Below are 21,828 nucleotides of genomic sequence, written 5' to 3'. Positions count from 1 at the left end.
ACAAAAAAATCCTCAGTAAAGTCGTGTTTCCAGTGCAGGCAGCTGAAGATGCTGTGCAGCAGGTGGCAGACTCCTCCAAAGACACAGTCAATACAGGTAACTTACACATCCCTCCACCTACGAAGCATTATACTGTTATAATGCAAACTTTAGAGCCAAGAAAAGCTGCATGCTTTCTTCAAAATTAAGCTTACCGATAGTTAAAGCAAAACATTTACATGAAAAACGTCAACAAAACTAAATTAAAGATACTTTTTCCAGAGTTCTAGAGATTTTCAGAATAGACATATCTGAAAAGACTGAAATCAAATTGTTGCTGAAGTGATCCCCCTCATAGAGAAAAATATGTATATGCATACCATAAAAACTCAAGTTCAGCTTCCTATAAAGATTAAATCCTCCTAAATAGGTAGAGGAGGAGGATGATAGAATAAATAGTATGTCTAAATACAAAAATCTTATTTAATGTGCTCATATGGTTGCATGTGGTGCAAAGGTGGGCAAGATAAGCTTTATGCTTCAAGCCCAGACCTTTTTCGGTCAAAATAATCACAATGTTGACCAGGGAAAAACCTGTGTTATCTTATGTGTTGATTTTTATGTTTGTGATTGACCGAAATAAATATTAACTAAAAAAAAAATGTGAGGGGACAACATATTCATAAAAACCAACCTTCATTAATGTGGTAGAGATGATGCACGTGACTTCCTGAATATGTCTCTTCTGCTTTGTTCTGACTTCCCTCAAGCTGCTCAAGAAGCCAGCAGACAGACTCAGACTGCTATAGGAAAAGCAGCGGACAAGGCGACAGAGACTATTAAGGAGTTTGGACTGAAAAAGGAAACCAAATGAACTGAAAAGAATGAGCAGCTCCACCTGAAATACTGTAAACAACTTGTGTGATTACCAGCAAACAAATGTGTTCGGTGGTAGCATGCCTGCATCAAACAAGCTGCGAAAAGACAGAAAACATATGCAGTACATTTATCTCTGAAAGCTAACATTCCATGAGAAATTTTTATGAACTGTCTTTTTTTTTAATTTTCCATTTGTGTTTCTTGCTTTATATCAAATTTCTTTATATGTGATCATTTTGGGGAAATAAACAAATACCAACTGGTCTCTGAGGTTCATGAAATGTTTTATCCTGTCATGTGCAGTGGAGATAACACTGTTGGTAACTGTAAGGCTGTATCTGTGAAGCTTCCTGTTTTTGTGCAGCGGCGCTCACTCAGCAATGAATCACCGCCGTCATTATTACCAACACATTATTTAAGCATTGGCCTTTGGCAGGCTGGTGGCTCCGGATGAGAGTGTGATCAGAGCTGTCTACCTCGGTCCTCGGCAGCACACCTCCCTCCATCACACAATGCGGTTGCTAGGCAACAGAACTCAGCGCTGCATTGGGATTGGTTGGGGCCTATGAATTGATGGAGAGCCCTACTCCTGCCAGTACACGGTGTTCTGACCAGGCTCACGGCAGACCGTTACAACAGGGAGATTCTTAAAAAATGTGGAAAAAGGCCAAACATCCTTCATCTCAAACATTGATTCATTCGAGGGGAAAAACAAAGAGGAACATGTGTCTCAAAGCGGCGAGGTTGAATGGAGGAATGAGCTTGAAAGCCTGTGTTTATCAAGCGTTTGTTTGTGTGGGAGGCAAGGCTCTGCTTCCTCCAGGCTCCTTCAGGCTGAAACGCTCTGCTGGGTTTCATGTGAAGCTACAGCAGAAACTTCACGCTGTAAAATAGTGCATTTCTCTTAAAACTGAGTGTGCATGACTCTTTTTTTTTTGTCCTGCAATGTGCCCTGGACTGTTTTGTCTAACACAATCATCCTGAATTTTATCATACTGTAAGGGCTCCTTGATTTCCTTACACCGAGAGCTGTTCAACTGGCTTTCACCTGTACACAAACATGACATACACCAAACAGTCACTTTGATGTCTTAATTCAAGTCAGAGATCATCTCTTAAGGAGAGTTCTCACCCTCCCTCCACAGGCCCTCGCAGGGATCACTTGTAATGACGTGGGGGATTTTTATCATCATTGTGTGACTCTTCAAAAGATTACTCCACCAGATCCTAGGTTTTTCTGCTCACGCAGTTGCCATTGTGTTGCTATGAGAACCTAACATTAATTACTATGATTTACTTATGATTAGAGAGCCGAACAGAGATTTTGTCATTACATTACTACTCGCTGCCAGAGCTCAACCGTGGTTTCCAAGGAAACTGGAAATGTGAAGCTTTTGAATAGACACAGTCACTGCCTAAAGAGAGAGGATTGCCTAAGATAGATCCAGCTGGAGCCAAACCTGCAACCAGTGAAATCAGAATCAATCAAACGGGCGAGCTGTGCGGATAGATACTGCTGGTGAGACCTGCAATGTTTGACCCAAATGTGAGGAAGAATTGCGGAGAGTCTTCGGTCTGACTTTGGCTGCTGAGGTATGCCTTCGACTTCCATTACGCACTGTTTGTTTTAGTCATGCTTGTTTTTGTATTTCTCTGCATGAGGTATGAGAGACTAAGACAGGATTAGAATACTAGCAGGACTCAGATATTAGAATAAAATAATGGACCGTGATAAATGAAGATTTCTAAAGACATATTTTTAGTTTACTCTGTCATGTGACTTTCCTAGCAGATCAGGTAGTAGTAGTGAGTTTGCTTGATTTCATGCAAGTGTTGAGATGCTTGACACCAAATTCATAGTTCAGAATATATTTGTGACAGAAAGCAAGCAGTTGTTTTACCCTGCGCTCCTGCGTGGGCTGGCGTCCGACTACCGTTTGCACAAACAGCATGTCTGTGCTGTGTTGTGCCCAGCAGGTTATTCTGCCACAGAATGGGGAGTCTTAAAGAAGACATGAGAGGTCTCAGGGACGACCACCAACCATGTGAGAAGACGGATGATGGAGGACGTCCAGCAGACTCCGGCAGCAGCACTTCTGCGGAGGGAACTCCACTTCAAACAAGTCAAGAGTCAACAACACGCGATGACTGTCAGCCAGAACTACACACAAACACCGGCTCTGTCGAGGAGGGACACAAAAACCCAGCATCCAAAGATCAAGTGTTCTCAGGAGTGGATTGTGACAACACTGACAAGTCAGACTTCAGGCCCGTTATCGAATGTACACAGACTGATGAAAAGCCTCTGACACCGGCAGCCGCAGCTCGGGAAGCAACAGGTACGCAGAACGAAGCAACAATCTCTGTCATCCTCTCAAATGATGCTGACCCCGAGGGTAAAACCATCGAGAATATCCTAGTCCCTCTGCCGCTGACTCCCAAGGCCTCTGACCCCCAAACCCCAGCCCCTTTCGGGCAGCACCACATGCGCACACAGGTGAGCCTGGAGGTGGTCCAGTGCTGCTCGGCAGCCACCAGCCCCATGACTCCCCCCGAGGGATGCCAGTCCTTCTTCTTTCCGAGCACTTTTGGTAAATCTGGCGGTGCTGGCACCGATACCAAAGATGCGGAGCTGCAGGTGGGTCCACAAGTGGAGTTCTGCTCTGTTGCCACATCCCCAATGACCCCGAAGACGCCGTCAGCCACAGCTTTCCCGGAGCTCGTTGGGAGAGAGGTGGCCCGGAAGGAAGAAACGGTAGGGAAGAGTGAAGAGACAATGGATTGTGGCCAACGAGAGAGTTTTGCAGCAGCAAAGAGCCCAGCAGAGACGAGGAAACACAAAACCGCAGCGATGAAATCTGTTACATCAAAGGAGCTGAGTCAAAGCTTAGGCTCAAATGCATCTCCAGGGAGTTCCACCAGCTGCTCGTCTGCCAGGTTAATAGATTCACAAGCGACTCTGGAGGATAGCAATCAGCACTGTAAGCAGCAGAGGATGGGGAGCATGGATCAAGACATCACAATCCTGGTGACCCATTACGGCAACAATGACGAGGAAGAGGAGGAGGAGGGGGCCTATTTTCATTCTACAGAAACAGAGATGGGGGAAGTAGATGAATATGAGGCAGGAAGGGAAAGCAAGAGTGGCATAAAGTGTGACGATAAAACAGAAAAAACCTCCAAGGAAACTCCTGGTAACACAAAGGACGTGTCAAACACAAATCCTGAACAAAAAGAGCCAAAAGGACCAAGAGCATCCATGAAAGCTGAACATTCAGGAGTCACAGAAGACAAAGATACACGTGAGGAGGCGGCAGATGCTCCTGTAACCAAACCTCACATTCCTGAATCCCCGGCTCCATTCGGCTGCCACAACATCCGCACACAGGTGAGCCTGGAGGTGGTGCAGTGCCAGTCGGCCGCTACCAGCCCCATGACCCCTCCTGAGGGAGACCACACCTTCTTCTTCCCAAGCTCCTTTGGTAAATGTGGGGCCGTGGGCACGGTCACTAAAGATGCTGAGCTGCAGAAGGGACCACAGGTGGAGTTTCGCTCTGTTGCTACGGCACCCATGACTCCAAGAACTCCCACCGCAGCAACTTTCCCTGAGATCAGGAAGGAGCCTAGCATTGAGGAGAAGAGAGTAATGGAGGAGGAGGATGAAAAGGAGCAGCTGACAGAGAACAAAAATGAAGCATATAAAGACGACAATCAAGTAACTACGGAGGAAAAGGCTGAAGAGGACAAAGAGGAGATTATAAACTGTACGGAAGGTGAGGACACGTGTGAGGAGCCGGTGCAGGAGGTGAGCTGGGACGAGAAGGGCATGACGTGGGAGGTGTACGGGGCAGTGGTGGAAGTAGCCGTGCTGGGCTCTGCCATCCAGAAACACCTGGAGAAACAGGTGAAGAAGCAAAAGAAGCAGTCCTCCATGCCACCGCCACCTCCGCTCAACCCCTCGGCCACACCCCTCACTTCGGAGCACATCCAGAAGTGTTCAGGTAAGGGACGGGAAGGGAAAAGAGGGGAGCAAGACGGGAAAGTGAGCAGGCGTAGAAGAAATCCCTTCCGCCTGCTGATGGAGAACATGCAGCAGCCGCACTGTTGCTCCAGATCCCAGTCCGCTGAGTAACAAGAGAGCTTTGATCACGCTGCAACAGCTGACTGGCGAAAGTGAGCCGTGTCACATCTGATATATGGCTGTGACAGTCTGATTTACTACAACCTGGCACGGTGTTGACAGGGCGAGAAACAAATCACCTCCTCGCACAAGACAAACAAGCACAAAAGCACATAGACTTCGTACCATGGAGCATTAATCAGAGAGGAACAGCCATACTGAACTACTTTTCTTGTGTTTACTGCTTCTTCTAAAATTTTCTGTGACATCACCTTGCCCAGACTAACAGGGTCATGGATCCATCATTGCCATCATTTAATTAGTTCCCTTCCTTTAGTGTTTTCAGTCACCGACTGAGTCATTTTAGCTCTTGGCGCTAAAATATATATATATATATATGTGTATATATATATATATATATATATATATATATATATATATATATATATATATATATATATATATATATATATATATATATATATATATATATATATATATATATATATATGTATGCAGCTCAGCCACATGAAGCCATGGCAACCAGCTCTTCTTCTCCCATCTTTCCTACACACATCTGCTTACAACAGACATACTGACAGTTTCCATTTACTATTTAATGGTTTTTAGTGTAATATGATGATGATTTTGTTGGGGTGTGTGAAGATTTAAACTCTTGCTTTGGTGTCTGCACCATCAATGCTAGCTTTTGTATGTCTGATATTAGCTTTATTTCATTGTGTTGTGAAAAGTATAAAATTGTAGATGCTGCGAACAATCAACTTGATGATGCCTTTGTGTGTTTTTAAGCCAGAAATACCCACAGTGTCTCGTGATGTTCAGACATTAACTTCACAAAAGCTCACATTTGAAAAAACTGATTTTAATTCAAAGATTGCACTTGTAATACATTCATGTAGTTGTTCGTAAACATTTAGGATTTTTTCTTTTTGTTTGTTTATTTTTTTTTACCATTTGCTGCTGACTGGAAGCCACAAAGCTATTCTGCATGAGAAATTATTTCAGCATTATGTACATCAATTTCATAGACAATATGGACAAATGAAATGATTTGGTTGAAATATAGTCATTTATAAACATTTCAGTCATAAACTAACATGCCCAAATGTTCTTCTATCTTCTTTTCTTTAATTACTTTGTAGTAGCATTTGTTTTGATGGAAATTAGTATTGTGTGGTGATGACATAACTTACATACAGTTAATTTCAATGCGATACCAACTGTTTTAAGCCATTGCTAATACATTTACAGAAATAAAGTTATTTTCATCTGCAGCTGAGTTGTTTTATTTGTTTTCCCGGTCAGCCGGGTTTGCTACACTTTTGCATCTAGAGGATGCGGCGTGTGAACTTAACCTGAGCCTAAATGTTGGAGATGAAAAAAACTGCAATCTTGACAATTTTGCTTTTGTGTCAATTCAATAATTAAGATCAGAAATTGTCTTTAGCTGCGACACAAAAAAAATGTTCTCCATTTGACAGTCAGATTACCTTTCATTTCAAGAGCTCTATATGCTGTTGAATATTTGATGCAATTTTCCTTGATTTCCACTTCCTATTTTGGCTTCCATCATTAAAGTTTCAGTAAAGTCATCAATCACTGAGGAGTTGTCGGAACCCAGTGTACACTTGGTCATTTATTGGAAATGGTCAAAACTAGTGACTAGTGACAAACTAGTCACCTTCCACCACAGGCAGTCTGGTCTATTTGGTTTTCATGACTATGTCCATCTAAGGCCTCCATTCTCTGTGACTCTGTCATTATTTACATCACAGGTCCGTAGTGCTAAATGCAGGGTTTTCAAAGGCACCGTGGTCCTTGTCTCCCTTTTTCTTCTGCCCCACCTGGGCCAGTGCTGCACCCAGAGGCTCACTGTACACTATGGTCATGTCGTCTTCTTCCTCCTCATCCTCCTCCTGGATATTCTGCTGTGATGTAGAACAGGCGAGTTTTAAAATTAGACCCCGATCTAAAACATGCAATACCAAATGAGGAAGGACTTCGAAAAGCTAACTCACCATGGTAGATGATGTCTCCTTGTTAGTTATGATCATATCATAATCGTCGTCCAGGGAGTTGAGGCTTGGGGTGGAAAAGGACAAAAAACTGGTGTAGGTAAATCTTAAATAATCATCTCCTAAATATCTTATGTTGTTGTGACATGGCAATATTGTACAAAATGTTCATCTGGAAGTCAACCCAGTCTAAGAACCAATTGATGGTGACGGAGAGGTTGTTTCTACCTGACTTTGTCCACATCTGAACTGCCCTCATCTAAGTCCAGGACTAGAGCTGTGTCAATGTGGAGGTTGAGTACCGGGTTAGCACTTTTGAGGTTAAGACACAGAGGAAGACAAACAGTTAAATGTTAAAAGCAAATTTATATGTTGATTGACTCAAATGTCAGCTTTTTCTATCCTCACCCTTCCATTGTATACTTGTTGGTTCCAGGTACCACTGGACCACTTTTTTGGTTATCAGAAGTCACCATGGATGCTGAGTTCATCGCCTTGGCTGCCTTCAGTTTCCTCTTGTAGCTGGGATGTTAAATTAGTTCAATTAGAAGAGTTTTATTTAGCTAGGAACAAAAGTTTTACAGTCAAATGCAATCTCTGTTTCTCTTCCAAATGGCCCTTTTCCTTACTTTCTGCGAGTGCACATCAGTGAGGTGGTGAGGACAGCCAGCGTAATGATGAGGCCTGCCACCATCCCATAGAGGACGAATGTTACAATGGGGGTCTGTGTTTCAACCTCAGGAACTTCCCCCTAAAATAAAGGGAGGAATTTCCTCTTTTGTAGATTATTCTCTGTCAAACATTACGGTTTTATTTAAATGTCGCTTTCAGCTTCAGACGAAAACTCACTCATACTTACAATGACATCAAGGCCAAGATCTTTCAGGACAACAAAATGTTCAGGAAGAGAGAGCATGAGATCCACATCGCTTAAGGAAAGAGCAGTCCCATTTCGGTAGACAAAATAAGCCTCTAGGACTGTCTTTTCTGTCGCCCTGAGAGAAGAATGCAAAGTAGACAAAAGTCAGACTTAAAAAAAGAAAAATCTATTTAGATTATTAAGGTGTTTAAAGTCTGAAATCTAAATTTTTATATGGTGTTGCACATTTTCCATCTGCTTTAATAATCAAATAATTCATCCTATTTTGTTAACAAGACCACTTGCACCACCTAGTGATAAAAAAAAGACTCAGATGGCTTCTTTTTTGGGAGTTTGCATCAACAATTTATAATAAATTTGCACACTATATCATGCATTTTTACCAACAGTTACGTCTGATGTTTTTATAATGTGAAGGACTTGCCTGCTTTCTTCACCATTGACAGCTCTAACCGCAATAATTTGAACTGAAGCCTTGGTGGCAGAAATAAGAGCCCTGGAAACATCCCAGAGGAGAAAAGATCAAAATGAAATGGCTTTTATAAATCCTTCTATTTCAAGAGATCACATTCAGACTGTAGAAGCTCGGTGACACGGGGAGAAACGCACTTGACAATCTCATCCAGCTTGCCCTGAACCTCTTCTCGAGAGATTACAAACAGAAGCTCGACTTTGTACGTTTTATCGACCGTGAAGATCTGCAACACAAATGGTGTAGAGGCTTTAACACAAGACCTTTAATATTCCAGGTGTTTTAAAGGTGCTTCCCAGTGGGCCATTAGTTTGAGGTGAGAGATGCGGGTCACTCACGTCCAGTACAATGTCGCTGGAGAGGCCGCCAGTGTCTATTGCTGTTACTGTGACCAAATACTTCCCTCTGAGGGACAAATCCAGGGGCTCGGTGGTTCTATGGAAAATTGAGAAAATTAAAAGCACACCCCTGGACATATCATGACAACAAGCTCCAGAGTGCAGATATGTTCCAACTCTTAACCTCTCCATTTAAAATCAATGTGTGTGAGGAATGAGATTGGGCTGTGATCAGTGGCTTTGTACTCACTGAATAATCCCAATGTAATTTTTGCCTTGCTGTGTTTTGACAGGTTCAAACAAGATCGGCATGGGATCATTGCTATTATCTGTGTACTCAAAACGGACTTCAGAGACTTTAAACTCAATCTGCCCGTGTATTCCAGAGTCTCGATCGGTAGCCTGAGAGCAGAGAGAAATACACAAACTCGTATGTTTGGGCGTCTACGTCAGACATCTCATTAACACGATGGATTCAACAAGTTATTTGTTTTCCACATGTACTCACATTGACTTGAGCAACTGATGTCCCTTTGCTGGCAGCTTCTGCCACCACAACTAAAGTACCAGAAAGAGAAATCAGGATGAAACGCACAGAGTGACAACTTCCCCCAACGTTTCATGTTTGCCTTCGTTCACTTTGCACAAATTAAAAGAACATCATAAAAGCATTAATATAGTGCTTGTTCTTCTTTTGTTGCTTCATCTTTAATTCCAATATTGCTACTTTTACCTGTTTTATGAAATATGCAGTAGTTCCTACAGCTGCATGTCAAAACGACAACATCATATTGGTGTCTGATGTTCCTGCAACCTTTATATTTCTGTACAAGTATGATATTAAACTAAAACAAGCATTGTATTTCATCAATTGAAAACATATATATATATATATATATATATATATATATATATATATATATATATATATATATATATATATATATATATATATATATATATATATATATATATATATATATACAAAGAGTATTGTATGTATGTATGCAAAAGTATGTGAAGTTAATTTGAAAATGACTGAAAGCACTCAAACCAAGTGTTTTCTACAGGGGTGACAGTTAACTGACAAACAGTTATTAAACCAGTATAACATCTGAATTACTAAAGACATGGCTCTCACTGGCTAAAAGTGATGTTTGAGTCCATGGGCATCCCAGAACTGCAAGTAAAAAGGCTTCTGCTCTTTAAAATGAGCATTGCTGCCCTTCTGAAGCTTCAGATTTTGTGGACAAAACAGAAGAATGTTGTAAAGTGATTTATATACAGACGAGACTCAAAAACGACGCTTTGAACAAAATAACACACTGCATTCCAGCATGAGACTTTCATTATTATGTGTATTATGTGTATGTCTGTACAGATTCTTGTGACTGAAATAAAATATATCAATAAAAATGAGAACTTCAAGTATCATAGTTTGGGCCCATTTCGCTGCATTTGGGTCAGGCTGTCCGTTGCTCCATTCATAGAACAAGTATAGATTATAACTGACAATCACATGGGAAAGATGTCAGGAAATCTACCAATGAATAAGAAAAAAAGCTAAGCAATTCTAATCGCATGGAATTACTGTAAATGGACGTCCAGCAAGCAGTTCCTGTAAGGAAAGCCACCGAAGTTGTGTTGTGTTACATAAATGTCATTTTACATCACTTTCCTTCATAAGTACATTTATTTGACTTGATTAACTTAATCAAACTTTTGAACAACGCTTGATCCATCTTTAGAGAGCAAACTAAGTTCATCTGTAAAGTTTTTGTCACTGTTTAACGGCAGAGGTGCCAATAACTAGACCCTTGCTCTGCTTGTTTATTTGTTTTTTTACAGAAAGTTGCTGTTTTGGATTGAGCTGATTTACCAGCAGACAAACACTCACCGAATACAGAATCTGATAAAGTGAATTCTGGGATGTTGTCGTTGATGTCTTCAATGTTGATCACCATTTGTCCTGAAAGGCCAAACACCAAGATATCTGGTTGTACTTGGAAACGTAATAGTTGAGCTGTTTTTGTCAACATTTCTGTGCTTTAATTATTTGTAAACCACATATTTCCTACCTGGTGTGACACTGTTGTTCTCTCCTTTCTCTGTGTACTCGTCCACCACCTGAGCCACCACCACTGCCTGGTCACATTCTTCATAATCCACTGTGTGTTCAGGATTGACTCTGACGTTCCCATTTGGGTCGAGGATAAACCAGCTGCAGTTTTTCTGCACGTTTTTACATCTGCATGTGACGGATTCCAGCTCATAGATCAGAGAGTGGTTGCTGTCTTTGTCATGTCCTGAAAATTTCCCGATCGGAACAAGGATGGTGGTGTTCTCCTTCACGGACACTGGCAGCATTGGGAGGAACTCGGGCCTCTCATCGTTCACATCCAGCACTTTCACCACCACCATCACTGTAGTTTTCATCTGCTCCAGATCTGCCGCCTCCACCTTCAGTCTGAAGTCTTTGTGGATGCCCTCGTAGTCCAGCTCAACGTCCGGGTCTACAGTGATGTTTCCTCTGTAACCCTTCACGTCTGCGAAGCTTCGAATGATGAAGTTGCCAAAACCTCCATCGACAATGCCGAAAGAGATGCGGTTAAACTCTGTTGTTTGATCCAGATCCTCAGCGTGAATGGACCCCACAAACCCACCTGATTGAATGAACATAGTTAATGATAACCTTAAGAGACGCTTCTGGAGCATTACACGCTTTTCAAGGTGAAATACTTGCCTCGCCCTTCTTTTACAGAGAAACTGTAAGACCGGTCTTTAAACTGTGGTGCGTTGTCATTGACATCCTGCGATGCGCCAAATGGAAATAGTTAAAATCCCTCCCAGATGTGGCACCATCAGTTTCAACATATTATGCCATATGCGACTGGACCTACCTCCACATTGATAAAAACTGGAACAGTGCTGGACAGCGGAGGTTCTCCCTTGTCCACTGCTGTTACGTTGACCTGGATCCTTCCATTTAGGTCTGGATCCAGAGCCTCCCGATCCAGTTCACCGATGTTTCCTAACATACCAGTATCACGGTCAATGGTGAAGTTGCCACTGTGCTCGCTGGGATCAATTCTGAACATGATTTGGCTGTTGATTGTGCCGGGTTCATCTGCATCTGTGGCCTGTGGTCAGCAGAAACATTAGAAGAACTGTTGAAAAACAGCACCTCTCAATTATTCATTCATCTGCAACCAGGTCACACTGGTGGAAGTGTCAAGGTCTCTGAGGAGCATGAATACATATAATCTCCTGTCATTCATTCATTCATTCATTCATTCATTCATTCATTCATTCATTCATTCATTCATTCATTCATTCATTCATTCATTATTCATTCATTCATTCAATCATTCATTCATCCATGCATTCATTCATTCATTCATTCATTCATTCATTCATTCATTCATTATTCATTCATTCATTCATTCATTCATTATTCATTCATTCATTCATCCATTATTCATTCATTCATTATTCATTCATTCATTCATTCAATCATTCATTCATCCATGCATTCATTCATTCATTCGTTCATTCATTCATTCATTCATGCATTCATTCATTCATTCATTATTCATTCATTCATTCATTATTCATTCATTCATCCATTATTCATTCATTCATTCATTCATTCATTCATTCATTCATTCATTCATTCATCCATTATTCATTCATTCATTCATTCATTCATTCATTCATTCATTCATTCATTATATAGATCAGCCACTCAAGGGTGTGGTTGGACCTGCCCCAGCTGTCACAGGGCGAGTAGTGAGTTACAAGTTGCCCGTCTGTTTTCAGGGCTACACAGAGCCAAACAAGACGAACAACCATCCATGATCACAATCTAGAATCACCAATAAACCTAACATGCATGTTTTGGGAGCCTTCCTTGAGAGGAAGCTGCAGAAGTACCTGCAGCAGAGAGAAGAGCATGCAAACTCAACATAGAAAGCTCCCAATGATACCTGGTAGCTGTAAAGAGGCAGTACTAACCACATACATGACACATCACTATGTCACGGAGTTGTTTATAAGTTGTTATGATACAGTTACGTCAGTGTATGTCAAGTTATTTTCATTTGCATACAAACAACAAATCTCTTATCACTGATGTTGTGTTCTCAAAGCACCGGCATGACTTCAGATTAGTGCGAAATTAACCTAACAGCCATGCTGTATGTAATAAGCTTCATCGCTCTTTATACTGTACTGTAAATCAGCACTGACCTCTATCTTGATTTCAAGCTGCGCCCCCTCTTTAACAAACTCCAGGTAAGAGTCTCTGTTGATGACAGGAGGCTGGTCGTTGATGTCGATCAGAGTGATCTCCAGTACCGTCGCGCCCGGCTTGTCGTCTGTGTCTCTGGCCTGCAGGGTGGGTGAATACAGGGATCTGGCCTCCCGATCCAACAGAGTTTCGTTTTTCACGTAAACGATGCCCGTACGAGGCTCAACGTCAAAGTATGGCAGCCTAAAACACAGAAACAGATGGATAAGAGCCGTCGTGCGGTCCAGAGAAACAACAGAAGGTAGAAAGTGTCTGTTTTCAGAAACAGTGAGGTCTGAGTGTAGATATACATGCTCTCTGGAATGATCCTGTAGGTGAGGTTGTCTTTATCCATTGTGTCAGGATCATCTGCCTGGGGGGTTGGGGGAGAAAACATTGCCTTTTAAAACTTTCTTACTTAGGAGCTCAGATTGACCAAATAAGACAACAGACTGACTTACAGTGATTGTGGCCACAATTGTCCCCGCAGGAGAGTGTTCTTTCACTCTCAGCTCATATGTGTCCTTTGGGAAAATTGGACTGTTGTCATTGGTGTCTTTTATGTCTATAGTTACTGTGGCAGTGGAGCTGAAGGTGGTTTTTTCTTCATCCACAGCAATCACCTACACCATGAAACATGCACAGGAAACATCAGGCTGCTGGGGAGCTTTCAAAATCCCATTTGTCACGACACAAACAAAACTGATCACCTAAAACCTTCATCACAAACGCACTGCTTAATTTCGCTTCTTTCTACCTGGAGGATCATTTGCTGGGTTTTTTCGTAATCCAGATTTTCCAGCTGCCTGACGAGGAACTGAACGATGCTATCCGATGTGGTGAATGAGGGCTCCACGGAAAACACGTCCTTGTGCTCTCCCCCCAGGGTCAGTTTAGTTCGGGAGATCTGTGAAATCACAGCAGTCAATCCCATTGGTTCATTAATGTTGCTCAGAACTCACCGCCTATTCTACATGAAAAATCTCCCTTTCTGTCTCAGACCTTATCGAGATCTTTCACCGTCATGTTGAAGGAAATAGACCCCAAGGAGTTCTCGAACACCTCCCCTGTGAACTGCGTCGCAGTCACACAGGTCTCTCCACATTTGTAAAACTCTGGCTTGTTGTCGTTGATGTCCAGGATGTTGATCTGTACCTCTGTTGTGGTACTGGCATGGACCCCATGGATATTTAATTTAGATTCAGTGGCCTATAAGAGATAATCATTTTCAAACAATCAGGCTCAACTATTTAGGAATGACAAGAAACCTATATATTTATATATATATATATATATACCGGGGGCAATGTATATATACATTGCCCCCGGTGCCCCAGGGATTAATAGGGTCAAAGTTAGCGTTTTTACTGTGCTTCTTTTTGTTACCTTCACAGTCAGGGTTACAATATCACCAACAACCTCTCTGTCAATGTCTGACAGTACAGTTATGGTGCCCTCACTTTCTGAGATGGCAAACAGGCCGTCTACCGTGGAACCTGTGAAGAAGTGCAGAAGGAAACGCTCTCAACTCGTTGATAAACAAAAAAAAAATGTTGGTTGGTGTAGCTTGCTATGTCACAACTCACTTTCAATGCTGTAGAGAATGTCGTCATTGATGCCGATGTCCTGGTCTAATGCGATCACTGTTAACACAGCCACATCCTGGCAAGGGAGAAAAACAAGGAGCATCTCTCAAAGTGCTCACTGAAAACATGAGCTGTATTACGGCAGTGTGTCTTACGTACTGTAGGCAAAGCTTCTTGCATTTGCTTAATTGTTTCTTTAAAAACATAAGACAAGTTTAACAGTGCGATGAATAAAATCCACTGGCGCTCACCGGAGCTGAGTGCTCGTAAACACTCCCCACGTAAGGAATGCCCATGAACCGAGGGTCGAGGTCGGCAACGTCAACAACCGTGATGAAGGAGAAAACGGTGCTCGAGTGGTAGTTTTTTTCAGGGAAATAGCAACGGCCTCCACCATCCTGTTATAAAACGGACAAGCAGAGGCATATGTTGTATTTTATTCATTAATTCAGGCGTTTGGATTTGTTAAGCCTTTGTGTGAAGGGGGGTCAGTCAACCACGCACACCACAACTGCAAAGGCATGCCAAAACACAGTGTTGACAACAGTGCGGAGAACACGTCTTCACCTTGTCTTCACCTTTACCTCACCTTGACCAGTTTTTTTTTTTCAGCACGAATATCTGATAGCCCCCCCAAAATCATTTAATATCCTCCTTCCCGTGGGGGTCCTGACCGGTGGAGAATACCTCCACAAGGTTATAAGACAGGACTGCTGCCAAGCAGTAATGACTAAGAATTTGGATAAATTATCAAGGGTTGTTTAGGTTTAAGAGGATGACCTTTTCCATTCTAATACAAATATATTTAAAATATAGGCCTCATTATACTTACAGTTGCATTGATCTTCATTCGATAGAAGGTGCTCAGTGAGGTGTAATTCAACTTCCCATTTAATCTCACTTCACCAGTGTTTGCAACGACGGTAAATAGACTCATTCCATGATCTGGTGTTACCTGAAACATACAGAAAATAAAGCCGTATTGTATTTAATGAAACAGCAGATGATATTGAATAATGTAAATTGCAATTTACCTCATCAATGTGGTATCTAACAGCACCAGCAGTACTCATGTCGAAATCCTGTGCTTTCACCATGAACAGGGATGTACCTGAAGCTGTATTCTACAACCAGAAGATGAGAGAATCAAACCAAACCCAAATATCTAAATGCTGATAGCTGACTGAGCTACACCCGTGCAAACTAATTTCACAGTGATGTAAAGAGCAGGGTAAATAATGTAGTATATATTAAAAACAATATCTTTTACTTACTTCCGGGATATTTTTATCATAAGAAGGCTCCAGGAATCTGGGTGGGTTGTCGTTGGCATCCTTTATTATCAAAAGTATGGGTCTATTTGTCTGAAAGACATGAAAGCCTCTGAATACAGTGAACAAACTGATAAGAAATGCATAATTAGAGCTGACTTAACTGTAACTTACAACAGTGCCACCTTGAGAGATAGTAGCTTCAAGGTTCATCATTTCTATAGACTAGAAATCATGGACACACAGATTAAACACATAAGTAGATGATCAATGAATTAAAAGGAAACAGTGCATAAATGCTCGATGCTGTTCACATTTAAAGGCTCGACTATATCTGCCACATCATACCTCTCTATCCAACGGAGAATTCACGAGTACACGCGCAGTTTCTGGCTGAACTCGGAAGAATGACGCGTGTTGCCCAGAGAGTGTGATGGTCAGTGTAGGTCCAGCAGTTATTTCCTTTATCTGAAACGCCAACTCACCTGTGTACACAACACCAGCCCGATGATTAACAAAATAAATGAATAATTTAATTAAAAAACTGATTCAGAATTGTAAAAACATAATATCATAAAGTTGGAAAAGAACCCAATTTCAACATTTCATCCCCATAAATACCTATAGGGATGTCCTCACACACTTGATGAACTTCTAAGGCTGCAGAAACAGAGTATTTCGATGTTAATTGGTCATGAAACAACAACGAAAATGTACCTAATAATTAAACAGAATATGCACCTTTCACTAAGCTGATAAGGGACAGTAGTAGCAGAACCCTCTGCGTGAAGCCCCCCATGTCTGCAAATGAAAGAACAGAGACATGTACTAAGAAGAGTCAGAATTACTTACTGAGTGAGAAAAATGGCAACTATTTAACATAATTTATTCCATACTTATTTTACCACATAAATAATCAGTGGAATCATGTATCAAGTTACAACACCATAAAACTCTGAAACATGAAGAAAAGAAGAGCTTTATGCTAAATGCAACATAATACGACTGTGTTAATCATCTGAGGCCAGTTGTCGTTAGTTTAGATGAGGGTTACAGGTTAACCTGGGAGTTAAAGCCTTAATGTAAAAAGTCACATGACCTCTTTACATGCCGTTACTCAGCTGGCTAGCTCGATGTCAGTAGTCCACCAGTCGTTCAGACCCAAAGCTGATATGTTTTTAAAAGAATCTAAAGCTCTTTATGCGCTTTCACACCAGTGTTACAGCTGATTTTATATGAATGACCCCAAGGTTGGAAGGTAGGGGCCTTTTAATTCTGCCAGCGTTTCACCTTTGGAAGGTAGTGACAGATGTGAAACACAGTGGAGACAAGCTCTGGCAAGACCCGGCCAGCATCTCAGAACAAACCACATACCAAAGACAAGGTATAACGTATAATATACGTATAAGATGCTGTGTCCCTCCCATTGCTGGATTATCAAAAGGGGAACAATGGAGGTTTAACAAGGATAGCTCTTTTTTGTATTCTGTATTCACACATTGACATATCTAAGCTAGAAATGATTGGCAATGATGGCTTAGCAAAACCATCTAGCACCTACATCAGTGCCCTCAGTTCCAACAGCAGCGTTAAAGTTTAACTTAAACCCGGAACTTAAATTGCTTATAAATGATGATGATTTCACCACAATCCAGGTTAAATGCTTGATTAGATAAACCATCTAATCAAGCATTTAACCTGGAAATGAATTCATTACATCAGCTGCCTTCCAAACCCTTCAGGGACAGAAATCAGCTGATGTTCTTCATTACGTCAGACAGATTTTTTATTTTTTGGTGGATGTGAAATCAGTTTTAAATGATAATTGATTATTTTCATGCAGGCTGTACTGATACGGAAGGACAAATCTTCCAAGTGTAATAAAGTTTTCAGACACTTTAACTAAATCCATGACTCCATGACTCCTGATTACATTCAGCTTCAAGTCCAGTTGCAAGTTTAACTCGAAAGTTGTTGCACTGTGCAAAAGTGCAGCTTAGTTAGCCACATGCAAACCTGCAGAGCACACGCTAACCTACTATTTTTCTACATAAATTAAACAAATAATCACGAGTCGAGAACAAAATGCCTACTTCTGGACTTAAGTATGACAAGTCACGAAGCAATGAATGATGTCACAGTAATTATCTACACTTTGTTTATATGGTCTGTGAATGGAAACTGTTCTTGCCCTGATTTTTACAGGTGGAAATGTAACAGCAGATTGCCATCTGACCACGCCTAGTTACAGTAATGTCAGAGTAGCAGATGGTGAAAACACCTGGAGAGTTTCCCTGACAGAGAAATGAAACAACCCACAGCCTTTTTTATGGCTGGAGATACTGACCTGCCAAGGGAAATAATGGTTTTCAATGTAAGCAACATATTTAACACTGACCTTATTTTAAATGCCTTCAAATTGTAGTAAAGGTGAATGTACATGAAAATTAAATATGATCAACAAACTGAAGTTAATCTTGTATAAGTGGGGGAAAGTTATGAAATGTGACTACTTTTCAGACTTCAATGTTTGCTTTATGGTTTATTTGGAAAATTACTGATAATAAGTCCGAAGGGTTCACGACGACGTCACGGTGACGGTGTGTGCTCTGCGTTGGTGTAACGCAGAACCATAATTCAGCCTGGCACGGCGTCGTTTTGACGCAGAACCATAACTCAGCCTGTAGGCTCTGCGTCGATTTAACGCGGAAACATAATTCAGGTTTAAGAAGTACAAGAGGTCACATGAGGAACTTTGGCAAATTTAAGCTTCTGAAGGATGTTGACACTTTGTTTGCTGTTGAAACCAGGTTTACAGACCAAAAGAAGCTGGTTTAAGGTGTTACGAAAAAAGTTTTGTTATAATAGATATGAGAAGAAATTGATATTTAATGCGGCATCTTCAAAAGATTAGTGGCAGGGTTTTGTTTCTACTTTTCTTTTCATAAACAATCCCTTCTCTTCTGTAAACCCGCTTTTCAAAAGACAGGTTTTTTATTTTAACTCGTAGATTGTAAAAGATGAAAACGCTGTTATCCAAATCTAAACATGTTTAGAAAATAACACATTTTAATAAACAAATATATTAAGAAGAATCTGTTTTGTTTTTTTTAAACCAATTTAATAGTTTAACGTGAAAATGAAGCACAAAGACTTACCTGAGCACTCTCAGAAGGCGTCTCAGTACTGATGTGGATGAGACCTTTGCTTCTCGTACCTCCTAGCGATTATCTCGTCAGAGTTGTAAATGTGAATGATTAACATGCAATGAAACCCACAGCCAATAACACAGCCCTCCCTTTGAACAATAACGTTATCAAAAAATAAAGATACACACTAAAAAAAAAAAAAAAAAGTAAAAATGAGAAACTTTTAAAAGGAAACAACATCCACAGAGTTGGTTCCACACTCTGTCACTGACTGGCCAGCCCTGTTCACTAGGACCATGTGGCATTGTGCCATACTGGGTTACCAGAGCTCATACCAGAACCACAAGGGGCATCTGAACCAGCCTTTTATCTGAATGGGTGCTTCTGTTGTCATGGCAACAGCAGTAGACAGTTTGCCTCCATTCAGTACAACCCGGCATGACCAGGGGCCTTTTTATCAGAACCAATCAGTGAGTTGATGTCATGTACAGAAATCATAGACGCATGCCTGAATAGCCCCTCCTCCTCTTTCAGCATTCCCTCTTCTAATTAAGGGGCATCGCACAAAGGATAATATTCTGTTACACCCACCAGCTTCTTTCCTAATCAGACATTTGCTTCAAAACAAAAGCACAGAACTACAGCCATTTACTGAGACAGAAACCATTTAGGTGAGGTACATGTGAGGTACATGTGAAAATATCTCTGAAAGCTGATGGCAACTAAATATCACATTATGGAACATCATCTATTGGTTAAATATTCAAGGAGCCATAAGAACACACTAAAATAACATTGTATACCATAGAATGGAAAAGCTGACATGCTACTGGTGTGTGTATATATATATTATATATATATATATATATATATATATATATATATATATATATATATATATATATACATATATATACATATATATATATATATATATATATATCTGTGAACCCACAGCACTTCTGCTTACATAGAATAGACTTAATGGCACTGAAATGTCAAAATCGAAAGGATTTTTTTGTTTGTTTGTTTGCTTGTTTGTTTTTGAGGCACCAGGAATTGTGCAGATGTAATCAGGCAGGGGACAGGGCAGCCAGTTATGATCTGGGTGGTGGTGACAACCTTTTTCCTTCTTCTCTGCTGAATCTGGTAAACAACACTCATGTACACCATGCTCTCTATTTATAAAAAAATTGAATTAATTGAGCAGACTATAAAAAACAAAGCAACACCAAGATATGAACCTATGGTATCGTATGTCTTTGACATTGCAAGCCTTGTTATTTTATCAACATTTTAATGAAAGTCCTATTTATTTTTACCACACTTTTAACTTCAAATGAAAGTACAAGTGTGTCATTGCAAACATCTGAATGAGACAGTCTTTTTAGAAAGAGTTAAGTCTGTGCTTGGTCCTGACAGAGATCACATTTAATAGTGACTTTGGCTTGTAGAGTCATGTTATTCTGAATATTGTGTCATTTTATTTTGTGTACAGAGGGATACAGGTATTTGAATGGCTGATGCCAATCATTGAAAAGAAAAACAACTGCTTAATTTGTATACTTCTAATGTTATCATTTATGTTTGTGTTTTAATTTTTTTTAAAGACTGAAAAAAATATGGACAGTCATTTCAACATTGATAAAACAACAAGACTAGGGTTCCCATAGACTTTTACTCAACACTATGTGGAAAACACAGCGCTGGGTGTAGTAAAAGGAAGCTGATGAACAGTTTTATGGATTAAGAAGACTTTGGTTTATGACTTACAGTACTGGATCCAACCCAAAGTATTCTGACCCAGGAACAACAGTATATCTACAGGTGAGAAGATAATAAAGTCCTTCTCACGTACTTCCCAGAACAAGATACTATATTTGGATGAATAAACAATCATATTTATTGACTAAATGACTTCGGGATCAACTAAGGTGCAGTCAGTCCACATAGGCGAAATTATAAATCCTGATAAGGAAATGTACTAGTTGAGAATATGACGCATGGTTAAGTAATGAAAATAACACAAAAAAAATAAGTAAAATATCTAAATATGTTATAATAATAATGTTAACTATAAGTCACATATTAAATACTGTTGATTCAAGCCTACAGCTAACTATCCATTTCTTCTCTCGTAATTCATTTATAGGAACAAGTTAATGTGATATAAAGAATTTAGATTTGCTTTATTTTTACCCTATTTTTACCCTAGTATTTTTTACAACCCTATATACAGTATTGAACAGTATGAAAGTCTCTTAACTTGTATCAAAGTTGGTTGACCTATAGATAATATAAAATAGAATAGAAAAGAATATAATAGAGTAGAATAGCATAGAATGCCTTTTATTGTCATTTACACATGTACAGTGAGCTTTACATACGTAGAATGAAACTGAAGCATCTCACTCTTCAGTGCAATATGTGAGTGAATATGTAGAAAAAATATAGGCCAGGCCAGGTTTTCCCAGTCCTTGTGGTGGGCCTAGTACTGCACGTGTGCACCATATGTACACAAAATCATGCCAGACAATGTTCAGAAGAAAATTAGTCTACAAGGAAAAGTCAGTTCCATGGACTATTTTTTAAGGACATTATACAGATGATATCGAGAATCCTTTGCAAGGGAGTTTTAACAAAGCTCTGGAAGAGACTGGGAAATAAATATGATTCAATAAATATGATTCAATTAAAATGTCGTTAAAACAAGACGTTTGTAATACTCAACTGCGCTTAATACAGTACAACTGGATAATGAGATTATACATCACTCCTGTAAAATTAAATAGATTTGATCCTAATATCCCTGACCTCTGCTATAAATGAA

General features: G+C 40.3%; 2 protein-coding genes across 3 annotated transcripts; one reads left to right on the top strand and one right to left on the bottom strand.

The window, feature by feature from the left end:
• Positions 1 to 2,397: 2,397 nt before the first annotated feature.
• Positions 2,398 to 5,364, top strand: LOC133447347 (uncharacterized). The gene is made up of 2 exons (XM_061726021.1): positions 2,398 to 2,451; positions 2,833 to 5,364. Exon 2 carries the CDS (start codon positions 2,852 to 2,854, stop codon positions 4,988 to 4,990), a length of 2,139 nt encoding a protein of 712 aa, XP_061582005.1. The 5' UTR covers positions 2,398 to 2,451; positions 2,833 to 2,851; the 3' UTR covers positions 4,991 to 5,364.
• A 476-nt stretch (positions 5,365 to 5,840) lies between these two features.
• On the bottom strand, positions 5,841 to 19,071 carry cdhr2 (cadherin related family member 2). Of its 2 annotated transcripts, none has more exons than XM_061724985.1 (31): positions 19,008 to 19,071; positions 16,591 to 16,650; positions 16,471 to 16,509; positions 16,198 to 16,334; positions 16,024 to 16,074; positions 15,853 to 15,942; positions 15,613 to 15,702; positions 15,411 to 15,533; positions 14,830 to 14,976; positions 14,579 to 14,654; positions 14,379 to 14,488; positions 13,995 to 14,201; positions 13,750 to 13,899; positions 13,454 to 13,615; positions 13,304 to 13,365; positions 12,953 to 13,196; positions 11,605 to 11,844; positions 11,448 to 11,514; positions 10,783 to 11,367; positions 10,602 to 10,673; positions 9,213 to 9,262; positions 8,955 to 9,106; positions 8,705 to 8,801; positions 8,504 to 8,592; positions 8,319 to 8,390; positions 7,874 to 8,009; positions 7,644 to 7,765; positions 7,423 to 7,536; positions 7,243 to 7,326; positions 7,018 to 7,081; positions 5,841 to 6,924 (listed from the first exon to the last, which is right to left on the bottom strand). In XM_061724985.1, the coding sequence occupies exons 2-31, from the start codon at positions 16,646 to 16,648 to the stop codon at positions 6,769 to 6,771; spliced, it is 3,846 nt and encodes a 1,281-aa protein (XP_061580969.1). In that variant the 5' UTR covers positions 16,649 to 16,650; positions 19,008 to 19,071; the 3' UTR covers positions 5,841 to 6,768. The 2 variants fall into 2 exon arrangements, with proteins under 2 accessions (XP_061580969.1, XP_061580968.1); XM_061724984.1 differs by having other exon boundaries at positions 5,841 to 6,927; positions 19,008 to 19,068.
• Between the last annotated feature and the right edge of the window lie 2,757 nt (positions 19,072 to 21,828).

Source organism: Cololabis saira, chromosome 7 (assembly GCF_033807715.1).
Source record: "Cololabis saira isolate AMF1-May2022 chromosome 7, fColSai1.1, whole genome shotgun sequence".
NCBI classification, from domain to species: Eukaryota; Metazoa; Chordata; class Actinopteri; order Beloniformes; family Belonidae; genus Cololabis; species Cololabis saira.
The sequence above is the reverse complement of the archived record's forward strand: the minus strand, read 5'-3'. Positions and strand labels throughout refer to the sequence as shown.

Bases quoted from the DNA above. Each gene is read 5' to 3' on its own strand.
- LOC133447347 (XM_061726021.1), top strand. From the start codon at position 2,852: ATGGGGAGTCTTAAAGAAGACATGAGAGGTCTCAGGGACGACCACCAA.
- cdhr2 (XM_061724984.1), bottom strand. From the start codon at position 16,648: ATGGGGGGCTTCACGCAGAGGGTTCTGCTACTACTGTCCCTTATCAGC. The intron at 16,510-16,590 runs GTGCATATTCTG...CTGTTTCTGCAG, and splicing joins CCTTATCAGCTTAGTGAAAG to CCTTAGAAGTTCATCAAGTG. The intron at 15,534-15,612 runs GTAAATTGCAAT...TGTATGTTTCAG, and splicing joins TTAGATACCACATTGATGAG to GTAACACCAGATCATGGAAT.